Consider the following 14,852-nt stretch of genomic DNA (forward strand, 5'->3'; position numbering starts at 1 on the left):
TAATTTCCCCTGCCATAAGAGTTCTTCAGGACTATTATGGAACACTGTTCTGTTCTCTCTGTCTTTTTCTTTGCTTTGTTCAGAGTCTGGTACAACATGCTTTTTACCCCTTCGTTACTTAATTTCTCTCTCTCTTTACTCCAACATAATTTTACTTCACTGCTTGCAGGCTTTTAAAATCAGGACTCTTCAGCCTTGCTAACTGTTCATTCCGATTTAACCAATTGCATAGAGAATTCACACTTGGAAAGATTTATGACAGGATGCATAGCTTTTTGCCGTAACTTTTTCCTTGTCCCTTTACATAGAGAATTTATACCTGAAAGACTTGTGACAGATTTCACACCAACCCCTAGTGCTGATTGGAGGAGCCTGACAAATGATTGATGGGGCACTGCCCTCTTTTGCTCCAGTATGGCTTTGAGCCTAATTCAACCAACATTTCTAGCTGTGGGTTTAACATTCTCAGCTAACTTTTGGTCTACTGTTAATAAACTTTAATAAAGGTCCCCTCTTTCCCACATTTTGCCAAATTTTTGCTGGGTGAGATTTATAGTGAAAGGTGTCATCGCTGCTGTGAAGCCCTCCTGCTCTTGTCCTATGCCATATATCTAGGCATTAACTTCTCATCGTCAAACAAAACTTTTAAATATTCTAATAGGACAACAATGACTGAACATGAGTATGAACACAAGACTCTTTTTATTCTGTGGTTATTTCGAATGAATTTAATATCAGTTCCCTTCCCCCCACTTCACTGAACCAAGTTCATAGTTTCTATTCAGGTGCTGTGATGCTTTGGTAGCTGAAATGAAGCAAAGGAAAGTGGATGTGTTTGTTTAGATTAATAAGTGAGACTTTCATTTCTCCAGTGTTCAGAAAAGGAATGAAGAGGATCAAGGCACACCAGTCCAAAATCAACTAACTCTTCTGCAATAAATATGTTATATGATGCTTTTTTTCTTAATTTTGGTATTTGCCTTGACTAGTCATATTTTTGCAATATAATATTTGCTAGCAATAAGGATTAAACTGCTGCTCTGGGCTTTCTTATTTTCTTTCACTATGAGCAGTGTTTAGATCCCACATCTATTCAATTCTATTGCTGAACATAAGCAGACATTGCTGCTAGACAGTTCCGGCTAAGTGCAAAACATTGTCTCCTAGGCCTTTCTTCTCTCTTCATGACTCATTTCCTTGTTCAGTTTGAAATAAAACCAAAATACTTCTGATTGGGTCAGACTACGTGATTTGTAAAGTAATTAAGTAAATCTAGAATTGAACACTTAAAATTTTCTTAGTTAGTTTTCTCTCAGTCTTTTCCCAGTTCAACACTGTTTCTGATGGGAAGACTGGAACTAGTAGTGTCACAAGTGTAATACTGAGTAGTATCACAACTGTGGTCATAAGGCTGAATATCACTCGTGAGATCTCAGAAGCTAAGCACGGTTGACCCTGGCAAATATTTGGATGGAGAACCTCCAAGGAATACCAGGGTCATGACATGGAGGCAGGCAATGACAAACTACCTTTCAGTCTCTCTTGGCTTGAAAACCCCAGCCATAAATCAGATGTGACTTGATGGGGGAGGGGGGAGAATCTTTTTGTTCAGTTTAAAAGTCTTTGATCTTGCAACATATTAAAAGAAGGGACAACATTTTGGATATACCCAGTGTGGCAAGTTAGACTGCCAACGTTTTTAAACTGGCCCCACTATTGAATATATGAGCAGATCTATCAGGCGACATTAACAGATGGCAATGCTAATCTCAGCGCTATGAAAAATATAATTTGTTAATCTCTGCAATGAAGAACTGGCCAGAGCAGTGTTACTGGTTGGTTGGTAACTCAAATTCCAATATTCTGTTACTTCCCAATTTTGTGCAAACATTTACTTTCCACAGGACTTGATTTCCATTAGTCTACCTATAGCAGCACATTTGGAGAATATAGTGTAACTCCTGAATAAAGAGGTCAAAAGTGGCAGTCATTTTGGCCTTCAAGAGTGACATTCTCTATTCAAGGAGCATGATAGCCAGATATCCATGACTAATGCAGACATATAATGGCTGGCCATATGTTTAATCTAGTTGATGAAAGTACAGGCTCATGATGCATGCAGTGCTTATCCCAAGGCTGATTGCTCTGAAATGTACCCTCCCTGAATTTATCTGCTTACACACAAAGAGGTGCCCCACTGCTTGCTCTGATCCTAACCGCCATTGTTCCTGTTCCTGCTTTGGGGTCACTCCAGGTTGCTAAGTTCACTGCTATCCTCCCCCCCACCCCCAATTTTTTTGATGTTTTAATGTTTTACGGCACCCGCAATGGAACATTAGTATGATTTAAAAAAAAGAAAAGAACACCCATTAGTCCTTCAGAAAGGCCTGCCCAGCAGTGGGTAGAAATATTCATGAGTGAGTAGGGGAAGGCAGAGAGGATCAGAAAAGGTGAAGCAAGCAGAATGGACAAGTGGACTCTTTCAACTTTCCCTGAGTAGACAGGGAAAGATTTGTAGTTTGCCCGCTCCTGGAAACCATGAGGCTTATCAGATCTACAGCTCAATGAGTTGGCGCGGGGGAGGGTGGGGGGTCTGTAAGGAAACTCTGTCCCGAAGAGAATGTATGCTTTCTATGGGACAGACCAAAAGTGCATAGTAGGCCACAGTTTTCCGATTATAGGATGGTTCTTTAGAATTTGAAGGATTCTATCATAAGGCTATATGGTCATATTAACTACAGGGCAATAGAACTCTAGTAGAAGCGAAAAGTGTTCAAATACCTCATATAATCTGCAGTCTGGATCTACACTGTCAGCTGATTACTTTTAATTCCAGGACACAGAAATGCCATTAGCTTCACTGAAGCCAGTAACTTCTCCCCCCTCCCCCAAATGTAGTTCCTATTATCTGTATTCAGGATGGTATGTGCAATTAGGATTTTCATGGGGTAATTACAATCATCATGTTATAGTCTGATGTTTTGAAGGTTACATTATATGTTTGTTTGTTTCAGCAATTCAGTAAGTACAGGTGACCATCAATAGGTATAAAGGTAGCCTGTGATGAAAATACCACATGAACGGACTTCATAAGATTGGTTGAATCACCATTTAAACTTCCTGTTTCCTGTAATCATATCAATTCTGCAACTTTTTAAAACTTTGCCCCAGTATTTCCCCATATTCCTGACAGATGGTAAATTTGTCCTCGAAATGGATGGTTTCCTTATTTCAAACCTGTCCTTACAGTTTCCCTTCTCACTTGAGGGTTCTCACCTTCCTCTGAACTGTTAACTTGTTCTCTCACTTACGTTATTTGGACTTGTAAATGTTTCAGGAACAAAGGGCACATTTATGTAAGTGATGTCTACATCCATGGTGCTGGAAAAGCTTTTAAAGCCACAGATGACCCTACAATGAGTGTTTATACAAGCGTTTCTTGTGTTGGTCAGCTGTTTTATGTGCTATCCAATGGCTTCTGTGTTATGAAAATTTGCCCTATAAGAAGAATAGACTACTGATGCCCCGTGTGCTTTCTAAAAACACTTGACAGGCACCATGTTGACAGGTACCATGTTGCCCACAGTTGGTTCTCTGATGTAATCCATATATGTAATTAATATGCCAGGGAGAAGTGTAGCCATTGTATCAGCTAAAACAATGTTCAATGATTAGAAGTGTTTTATTTCCCCTGAATACAAATGGCCAAGCATTTTGATCCCTTGACCTATCTTTCACCCTTCCCGTTAGGAGAAACTGTTTTGTGTACAGCGCAGCTACAAGCAGATGTGAAATTTTGATCTATAGTGTAAAAGCTACAATAGCAAACCAATCGTGCTTGAGTTATATTTGAGGTATCTTAAATTGCTTCAAATTTCATGAGTTAATATCAACCTATAAACTCAGAGCTTGATCCCACAAGTAATTTAAACTGAAGTCCTTGGATAATACTATTTGATAAGCAAGAATCCGCAAGGACTTGAGAGAGGCATCTCATTTCTCTGTTACCCAAATTAGTCTGGTCTATTTCCTTTTGGTTAGGGGAATTAGTGAGGAATCGACCTTGCAATGCAAGAAGCTGGGTTGGGTTAGGGTTAGAGGGCATTGAGGAGAGGGCAATATTTACCATTCCAGAAGTGGTCCAAGAAGAACAAGACACAGCGCCAGGCTCCTTATGAGCACAATGGGGACATCCAAGTACAAAGAGCCATGGATTTTGAGGGGCCTATTTATAGTAAAAGTTAATCCTTTGTCTATGACAGGGGTCTGCAACCTGCGGCTCTCCAAATGTTCATGGTCTACAAATCCCATCAGCCCCTGCCAGCATGGCCAATGGGCTGATGGGAATTGTAGTCCATGAACATCTGGAGAACCGCAGGTTGCAGACCCCTGGTCTATGATAAGAAGGGCTATTTTCCAGAAACAAAGCAAAGTTCCCTTCCCAGGCTGGAACAATGCTATGGAAAAAAAGCATGATTGGATTAAGACCTGGGAGTGCCCAAGTCTTGATGAGATTTGGGCTGCATCAATGAAATTAAGACCAGGAGCAATTCAAGTTTGGATGAGCCTGGAATGTTGAAACAAAGGAACTCCAAAATGTTGATGGTTCTTTAATAGTTGGACAGGAGGTCTGTGATTCAATTAATGTTTTGAAAGAAAGGATTCAGGTGATCTAGCTGGTTTACTGATAGACTCAGAGGTGGAGCATTTGCAAGTTCTTTGTGAGGTAGAAGACAGGTATGCCTTCCCAAGACTGCGCTGTTGTTATCCAGATTTGAGTGGCTGAGCCTTCAGGGAAGGCAATATTTGCTGCTATGTATACCATGAGAGTGGGAGGCATGTGTCAGGCAAAACCCCTCTTAGTATCAAAATCAGTGAATTTAAGATTGGCATCCATCTTGGTCTGGACTGCGTATGATACCAAGACATGGTAGGATATTTAGAAATGGCTCTTCTGTCTTGCTATGAACTTACCTGGCATCACCTCCTACACAATTCCTTTCTCCCTTTCCTGAAAGCCCCATAGACTCTTCCCTTTCCTTGCTTCTTCCTCTCCGTGTGATTCCCAGCTCTAGGTTGGAAATTCCTGAAGATTTGGGATGGAGACTTAGAATGTGAGGTTTTGGGGTGAGATAGGACAGCAACCTTAGAAGGGTATAATGCCTTGCAGTCCACCCTCCAAATCAGCTATTTTCTCCTGATATCTGTTATCTAAGATCAGTTGTAATTGTGAGAGGTCTCCAGCCCCCACCTGGAGATTAGCTACCCTAGTTCCCATGGAGGAAATGGCTGCTTTGGTATTATACCCCTCTGCAACTCTCCCTTCTTCAAATCCCTAGGTATTACTTCTCCCCCACCCCTAGCAGCCTCTGCCTAGCAAAAGCAGTTTTGTGATACCGGCTGGTTGTGTGGAAGGAAACCCTCAAAGACTAATGGGGTGGCTCTTCATTTTCCCCAGTATCTCCTCCCCCACAATATTTTCTCTTTCCCTCCCCCTGGCAACCCCATATAATCTCCCCTTCCCCTTCCTCATTCTCTCCTCAGCCATTCACCAACCTACCTGTTATCTGACTCCCATCTTCTGCTATGTTTATTATTTGTTTACTTCATTTATACTTTGCCTTTCTCTACAATGGGGACCAAAGCAGCTTACATTATTCTCCTCCCCTCCTTTTAGTCCTCAGAACAAGACTGTGAGGTAATTTAGGCTAAGTAAGAGACTGGCACAGTGTCACATACTAAGCTTCTGTGGCAGACTGGTGATTTGAACCTGCATCTCCCTAACCCTACTCTGAAGCTTTTATCACTATACCACATTGACTTTTATAGGATGGGTGCTGCTGAACAGTTACAAGCAGCCAGGCTTAGTTGAGGCGTGCAAGTCAGATGTTATGAAACAGTCCTATTGATGAATTGTGCCTTTCAGGTTGTTTGAAACGGAGTAGGGGATTTTTCTGAACCCATGAACCACAGGAGGAATTGATGGGTCGAGAAAGATGTGACGAATGCCAGGGAATTGGCCCATGCCTTCAAAAACATCCAAGTAGTGCCTGAGGAGATCATTTCTAGATCCAGGTTCCATCTAGGCTACCAAGTGGACTTGCCTGAAGAGGTTCAGACTGATGCAGCCATCTCTTCCAAGTAATGGAGGGTCATCACTGTCAATTACCTAAAAGGTCAGCTGGGCCTTGTTGGGTCCTGCTTTGAAATGAGTGACAAGTGCCCCTACTGGTTTAATACAGGAACTTCCAAAAGCAACAAGCATAATTGGTTTTTGCCTAATTTGTACTTTGTCCTTCAAAGCTTCAGCCACTGTTCAGCCACAGAAAGAATGCTGTTTGCCTCAGCTCCACTATCACATCTAAAAGAGTTTGAGAGACCTGCTATTGTTACTGTGCTATGCCATGCCTTGGAGAGATCAGCAGCTGACAGCAAGCCACTGAATAGCATTTTCATGATTTTTTCTAGCTCTGCCTGTTTTTCCTCCATTTTTCACACTTTTGCAAATTGGTTTTTCTTTGAGCATGTGTAACAAGTTGCTCCAAAGGCTGGACACTACCTAGGCTTGTGGGCAGAGACATAGCTCCAAGGGGACTGGGGGTGCGCAATGCACTGGATGCGTGCCCCTGTGGGGGTGTGGTGAGGGCGTTCCGGGGTGAGACGAGGTGGGATGGGACGGAGGATTCACCAGTGCACTGGGCGCTTTCCCCCCTTGCTACGCCTCTGTTTGTGGGTGTTTCCACATCTATTGCAAAGGTTATGCCATGTATCTTGGGTGGACATTAAAGGAGGGAGGTCTGCTGGGGGCTTGTGTAGGAGTTGAAAGGATTTGGAATAATTTTGCTTTCACTCCACAGTATGCAAGCTTGCCTCAGCAGTCATAACTTGAAAGAACTTTAGTTTTCAGATATCGATCACCTGCTGGAGGGTGAGACTGGGATTTTCTCCAGTAGTTTGCCATCAGTCATACTAAATATAATCTTGCCTCTTAACATGAGATCCTGAGAGGGACCAAACTCACAATGCTGTGCTTTCTGCCAGAGCTCAACAACGAAATCATTTATTTCAGCACCCTCATTATATTGCAATTGCCAGAACTGATATATCTCAAACCTGGGGTTCTTTCTGGGTTTTCAGGAGGTATGAAAGGCTGTTAAAACCTCTGCCTGGTTTTATTGTCAGGGTTTATGAGCACATCTTGCAAATTATTGTAAACTTCAAGGGCCTTCTCCCCTATGCAGTATACTCCTCAGATTCTTCATCAGCTCTGGTGACTGCAAGGTATAGTTTCAGCTTTTGTTCCCATCTCCCCCAGTTTTCTCCTAAATTGCCCACAAAAGATAATTTTGATGGAGGCTTAAAATGGTCCATTGCTTTATAAGGAATGCAACCCAAAAGCTTCTTATTTGACACTGGAGACCCAAAGACTTACATAAAGGCATGCATGCACGCACGCACGTAGTAAATATACCACAGGCCTGGCCCCACCAATCCACCCTCAAAGGCCCAAACAGCCCTAGAAAGGGCCCAACCCCCACTTTTATTTACAGAAACCAAGCCTAGAATTTGCCCTAATTGCTATTAATGCTAAAGATTCTCAAGCTTGGAGAACAGTCATCATTGTTTAGCACTCCATCTCAGGGCCAAACTACATATTTCTTCACCAACTATTTAAAGCTTAGTGCTCAGTTCAGCACATGCAGTTGCAAAAAGGGGGGAGTAACTCTCCATTGTGGCCTTTTCTGCATAGGAATATGGCACAAGGTGATTGCAGGAGCCCCATCTCCCCCTGCACCGTGGTCCTGAGCCAAATCAAACCACCACAACATTTTAAATGTTGGGGAGAATTATTTACCCCTTTTTTTCAGATGCACATGCTGAATCAGTTAGGCTCCCACAGAGTTTCAGACAGTAGCTGGACATGACTTGTTAAAAAAAATCCCATTTGGTCCTTCTTCATATGTCTTATGTACAGATGATCTTTCTCCTGTAATTCACTAATGCTAATGCTTTTGTTTTGTAGTTGTGATTGAAGGACTGCAGGTCATGGTTCCTGAGAAGAAGCGGGTAGCCATGCTCTTTCAGCCTGTTGTGCTTCGATGCCATTTTTCAACTTCCTCCACACAACCAGCTGTGGTACAGTGGAAGTTCAAGTCCTATTGTCAAGATCGCATGGGAGAAGCTTTGGGCGTGGTTTCTGCAGGGATCCAGGCAGTGAGCAAGAGGAACTTGGAATGGGACCCCTACGTGGACTGTGTTGACAGCAGGCGAACAGTTCGCATTGTGGCTTCCAAGCAGGGCTCTGCAGTTACAATTGGAGAATTCTACAAGGGACGAGATGTCACTATAGTTCATGGTAACTTTATAGCAGTTTAATAAAGATCAGAACTTTGCCTTTTTATTGCAATTATGGAAAATGAGGGGATATATTAGAATTTTCATATGGAGTAGCCTCAGGACTGTACTGGCTAATTTTTTAGCTTAACTTTATCAATAAATACAAGGTTCAAAGTGTGCAAAAGTGATTAATGTAATCCAACCTGCTCCACAAAGTAAGATCCTGTTCTACCATATAGTGTACCCTAATATTGGCTTGTTCTTCCTTTCATTTCACTTTTTCTTTGTTCTAGTAGACAGATTAAGTTGAGATGGATGAATTTCTGAACTCAAACTGGCAACCTCATCATGTGCATTACTGTAGTATTTCTATCTCAGTGTCCTCATTTCCAAACCCTGTGCCAAACCTTCAGACTTTTCTGTCACTGGTTGTAGCCAAATCTCTAGGTGTGGGGACTCAAAGGAACTACATCCTATGTTTTGCTTTGGAGCCACTATTCACCAGTTATTTTTCTAATACATCAGCAGCTTAGGCATTTATCCTGTCCCCAAGTCTGGGTCTAACTTCTGTCTGGAATTTACTGTCATAGGGATAAAAAGGGACAAATTCAATTCTTTAGCAAATTTAACCTAGGATTTCTCTCTTCCTTTATTATGCAGCTGATCTCTTTATTCTGAGCTTTTTCCTGAAAAATAGAAAAAGAGAGAATGGAAAAAGACTAGATTGGTCACTATGTTGGTCACTGCACTGTGTGATACTTCCCTGTTTTAATTAGCCTTCTCATTTAGTACAGTTGGAGAAAGCAGGCTAAAGTTAAATGCAGTGTAAGAAGAAAATTCACAGAGGGGGTTTCTCTCACAACATGAACGTGGCTTCCTCTTGGTCTCACAGTTTACATGAAATACATCTTGTCACATATATACCAGTGGATGAATCAAATGCTTGCTCCCCAGCTTCTGATAAGGCTACCTTTAAAAAAAGATATATTATGTACATTTTCATTTCATTTCATAAACCTTTAATAGGCATCAATAAATACTATATAATCCAGAAACAGTATAAAACATCTGAAATCCAAAAAAGGATCAACAATCCAAAACCCTTCCCAGGAATACAGCAACCAGCTCCAAGATCTCAGTTGAACTGTTATTTAACAAAAAAACAAGCCCACATGTTAGGCGTAGAATTCCTTAATGAAGGGAGAATGACACATTGGAAATCAGGTCTAAAATCAAGATATTTAGGACAATCAAACAAAATATACAACATCGTTTCGGGGGTATTTATACAACAAGAACACACCCTGTCTTGGAATCCTTGAAAAGCGCCCTTGAAGAAGGACTGATGGTAAGGAATTGTACCTGGCTGTGGTAAAAACCCATTTTAGTTTTGGGTCAAATAGTACCTTTAGGCAACAGGCCATTTGGACTTTAGTGGGGATAATACTTAAATGGGCAGGTGAACTTGCGGCCCCAGCTCTTTGGACCAGAAGTTGGAGTTCCTGATTAAAAAGACTTTTATTGTTAGCATTATTTCATTGGGAGCTAGCATAAAAAAAGAGTCCCATAACAGATCCAAAGAGGTCAATTTTCTCTCAGTGTGGTTCCACCAGTCAGAATGTTGAATCTCGGGGAGAGTCAAGTGGGGATATTATGTGCATTTATCCATCCATCTTGCTTTCCTTTTAAAAAAAACCTTTTGTAGGTATTTTACAAAGAGATGCAAAACTGCTTGAGGAATTACGCAGGCTCGAGGGGGGGGGGGAGGATGGGAGGCTGGAGTGCGGTATTTGTGGCATTACAGCACCAGCCAATAAGTATCCTGCAGGAGGATTTTCTGCATTCCAGCTCCATCCTACAGAACTCCTGTTTTAAGAGCTTGCACTGAAGCTGAGCAAGAACTATACATGTTTATGAAGCAATAATGCTCCCTCCAGCACTGTTGATACAATAATAACTGAATTATTTGTAGTGCTACAGAGGCATAATCATTGTTATGCCCCATCTGAAATATTTAATTGGATTATGTAGCACACTCTTGGACTCTGCCTTCTCTCAAATTACAGGCATTGGATGGGGATGGGTGATGTTCAGGATAACACTTATTCCTAATGTCTGCCTTATGTCGTTCCCTGTAGAATTGAACTGATTTGCTACTTCATATTCCAAGTAATCAGTTTTGTGGTTCATTTTTGCTTCTCCTGGAATTCAAACATAGATTTCCCAAGGGCAAGTCTAACAACTAACCAGTGTCCCTCCACAGTAATAATTTCTCCTGCCGCCTTGACCATGTATTCAATTTAGCCCCTCAGAAGAATATATCCTTTCTAGAACATGGTGATATAGGCTTAATAGACCTTGGAGTGCCTCTGACTCTACTCTTCATCTTTTGGTGTCTTTCAGATGCAGACCTCCACATTGGAAAATTGATGTGGGGAGACAGTGGGCTGTACTACTGCATCATTGTCACACCGGATGATGTAGAGGGCGAGAATGAGGAGTCAGTGGAGCTGCTTGTTCTGGGTGAGTTCAGCTTGCTTTTTCCTTAAATGTCGTCAACTTCTCTGTTAATTTCGAGGTACTTATCGATGTGTGAAATATTAAGTGCAAAGATGTTCCTTGTCACATTTTCTTATTCAAAGATAGTCTGTATCTTGCAATTTTTTTTTTGCAAGGGAAAAGCTGATGCAAGAAGATCGTGGTCAGTACTGCTTTCCCTTCTTGCAGCTGCCCACTGAGCCCTCCATGAACAAGCTTAGTGGGCAGAATGGAGATTGGCAGTGGGAGGGGGCATCAGTGGAAATAGTTGCCCTCTTCTGTGCATGCTCCATTGGAAAAAACACATGCCTGGATACTTGCTGACAAAATTATATTGAAACATAATTCAGAGATATAGTATGTTAACAATTGAGTCATCTGAATTTATCTTTTGTGAAACTCCAGTTTGCTCACAATAAAACACTAATCATAAACATATAATTAAAAGCACATTAACATTAGAAGTAATGGATTATAACATCAGCCCTAATTACAAAATCAGCTACAAATTAGAAATGCATTTATATAAAAGCATTTTGCATTGGCCTTAAAATGCCTGGGAAGTCTCCATGCTACTGGGAAGAGAAATGTACAGAACAACTGTTAAAAACACATTTAGAAAAATTGGAACCGTGGTCTTAATAGAAAACTGGTTTGCCTGGTATTTTATCACATTCTGTTGATTACATCTATACTCCTGCATTCTTCCATCCGAAAACTGAAGACAGTGTAATGGGTTTACCTGGAGGACTGACCAGACCACCATCAACAGTTTTATCCCATGCCACCAGACTGCCCCTGGGCCAGTAATCTGTACCTTGGGCCTTAATCTATTCTGTGTGACAGAATGGACAGTGACAACTGTAGAAATAGCACTTGGACCCACAAGGACAAGTGGCTTTAAAAAAGATGTGGTACATTCAGGGATCCATTGGCTCACATTCTATTATGTTAAATTTTACTGTAGTAGGTGATGTGAAAGATCCGCTCTACCTAAGATCCAAAAGAGCTGCTGCCAGTCTAAATAGACAAAACTGACCTTGATGGACCAAGGCTCTGATTCATTATGAGGCAGCTTCGTGGGTTCAACATGTGTCTCTTTTCAAACTGGTGTGATACTGCCATGTTAGTCTAAGCTCACCAGGGGCTTCAGTTCCTACAGACTTTCAATGGATACTGGAAGTCAGCTCCAATTACTATCAGTCAGCACTGATTCAAGGTAAATCCGTAGTGTTGATGTCCAGATAGATAACTAGAGATTGTTGAAAGCTGGTGATGTGGTATGTGATGGCTCAGTATTTTTTTCTCTCCTTACCATGCATTTGCTACAATGGCTGGTACTAAATAGAAGTTACAGTGTTTTAAATGTATTTCTATATGTATATAATATTGCAGTACATATGCTTGAAGGGATTTGAGCCTCAGGGATCAAAGTTCTCCCAGAGAACTCAAAGAGTCAATATTTAGCAGAGAAGTTCCTACATACTGTCCTCAGAGAACTATGAAAATTATGTTGGGATTTCCAAGTATAATTCCCTTATCATCCTGGAGGTGCTAGGGACAGTTACCATCAAAGCAAAGGTAGAAAATGAAGCCCCAGGCCGTGTCAGCTAGGGGAGCCCATAAATCCACACAGGTGCTCAAATTATATAACTGGGGTTGAGTGTGTGTCCTCTGTTTTTGCCACTATGTGGAAGCCTCTCCTCTTGGCATTATAGAGATCGAGGATAGGAGGTGGCAAAATACCATCAGGTAAAAGCACAAGAAAACGCCAGCAAATATGGAAAACAAAACAGTGGCCACAGACTGGAAATGGTCAACTTACTTTCCAATTCTTTAAAAAGAGACATCAAAGATTGCAGCAATTATCAGACAGTCACATTAATTTTGCACACAGGTAACATGATGGTCAAAAATTTACAACAAAGGCTGTTCTCATATGTGGAATGAGAAATGCCTGATGTTCAGACTGGATTCAGAAAAGAGAGAGGCACCAGAGATCACATTGCAAATTTACATTGACTTTACTAGAGCTTAGGAGAGAATTTCAGAAGAAAATCAGTTTGTGTTTCAGAGGCCCCTTCCACACAGCAAATGTATAACGGGTTGCAGTCAGACTAAAGTAACCCATTTCCCTGTTTTTGCATTCTCATGCATCTGTGCAGGCAGTGATTGGAGCCCATGGAAACAATCCGGGTTGCTGTTGCGCCTTCACACAGAGGCGCTTCTTTTTTTTTTTATTTACTTCCCACCCATGTGTACCTACACAGGCATGCACAAATGAACCCCCACAGCCATGCTGATGTCTCATGATGCAACCATCTGCACCTGCGTCGCTATGCAGATGTAAGCTGTGAAATTTTTAAAAAGGAAAACTGAGGCGAATAAAGCACCTCCTGCCTGGCTGTTCAAGCAGCTGCAACCTGGGATTTTTTAAAAGATTAGCTAATTGTGTGATTCTCAAAACACCCGGTTTGGGAGAAACAACAGAGGGCAGTCTCATTTTAGGGGTGGGATCTGTACAAAGTCCCCCCCAAACGGTTTTTTAATCATCCTACACCCATATTTATTGGCCCGTGCAGAAGGGGCCATGGATTACAGCAAAGCTTTTGACTGTGTGGATCATAAAAAACTATGGTTGGTTTTAAGGGAAAGGAGTATGCCCTAGCACCTGATCGTTTTGATATACAACCTGTACTCTGGACAAGGGGCAACTGTTATGATAGAATATGTAGAGTCAGAATGGCTCTCAGTTGGCAAATGTGTTAAACAAGGATTATTTTATCTCCATCTCTCTTCAATCTATATGCAAAATATATTATAAGAAAACCTCAATTAGATTTAGATCAGTGGTTCTCAGCCTGGGGGTCGGGACTGAAGTCGGCCCGCGGGGGTCGCAAGGAAGAGGCGAGACGCGGTGATATCATCCGGTGGAGAGAGCCAGCGGCAGGAGGCGTGCAATCCGTGGATCTGGCAACTCTGCCGTGCACTAGTCCCTGGCACCTTTTATTAGGGTTTACGATAGGGGCGTGCATGGGAGGCGGGCGAGCTGGCGAGCGGGAGAATATCATATAATACATGACATCATGGGGTTGCCTACGTGCGGGAGGCAACGTTCGCGTCTGGATCTAATCCATACCTGGGGGCAAGAGCCCCTTTGTCCCTTTGTCTGGGACACCTGGTGACCATGAGTCAGGTAGTTCATGACCTGTGACTCACGGGGGGTCTGGGGGATGGGTGAGCGTGTGCGCCCAAAAGGACACATATGGCACGGGCATTCCATGCGCTCTTTCTGAGGTTCTGCTGGGTTCGCGGGGCTCATCCCTACACGGGACCTCTTTGGAGGTTGAACGACCTATCACAGGGGTCGCCTAAGACTCTCTGCATCAGTGTACTCCATCTGTAAAATGGATAAATGTTAGGGTTGTGGATCACCACAACATGAGGAACTGTACTAATGGGTCACGGCATTAGGAAGATTGAGAACTGCTGATTTAGATGAAGGTGAAGTGAAAATTGGGAAGAGAGACATTAACAATTTGAATTATGCTAGCAGAAATAGTGAAGACTTCCCACCCATGTGTACCTTGTGTACCTTCCCACCCATGTGTACCTTGAAATGACTCCTGGTGAGAGTTAAAGCAGAAAGTTCCAAAGCAGGACTACAGCTGAACATCAAGACAAAAGTCATGACTACTGGAGAATTATTCAACTTTAAGATGGACAATGAGGAACTTGAAATTGTTCAAGACTTTCTATTTCTTGGCTTCATCATCCACCAAAAGGAAAACTGCAACCAAGAAATCAGAAGGAGCCTGAGACTGTGAAGGGCAGCAGTGAAAGAGCTAGAAAAGATTCTTAAGTGTAGGGATGTGTCACTATGTGTGGGTGTGGGTGTGAACGTTGGGCAATGAATAAAACTGACAGGAAGAAAGTAGATTCCTTTGAAATATGGTGTTGGAAGAGAGTGTTACAAA

At 42.0% G+C, this 14,852-nt stretch overlaps 1 protein-coding gene across 2 annotated transcripts in view; it reads left to right on the forward strand.

Moving 5' to 3' along the window:
* Positions 1–14,852, forward strand: part of ILDR2 (immunoglobulin like domain containing receptor 2) — a 68,893-nt gene that overhangs the window by 7,969 nt on the left and 46,072 nt on the right. For both annotated transcript variants that reach the window (XM_048495079.1, XM_048495080.1), the window contains exons 2-3: positions 8,024–8,356; positions 10,741–10,860. In XM_048495079.1, coding sequence (XP_048351036.1) covers positions 8,024–8,356; positions 10,741–10,860 — 453 coding nt within the window. The remainder of the gene's footprint in view (positions 1–8,023; positions 8,357–10,740; positions 10,861–14,852) is intronic.

The sequence above is a fragment of the Sphaerodactylus townsendi genome, linkage group LG04 (assembly GCF_021028975.2).
Source record: "Sphaerodactylus townsendi isolate TG3544 linkage group LG04, MPM_Stown_v2.3, whole genome shotgun sequence".
In the NCBI taxonomy this organism is placed as follows: domain Eukaryota; kingdom Metazoa; phylum Chordata; class Lepidosauria; order Squamata; family Sphaerodactylidae; genus Sphaerodactylus; species Sphaerodactylus townsendi.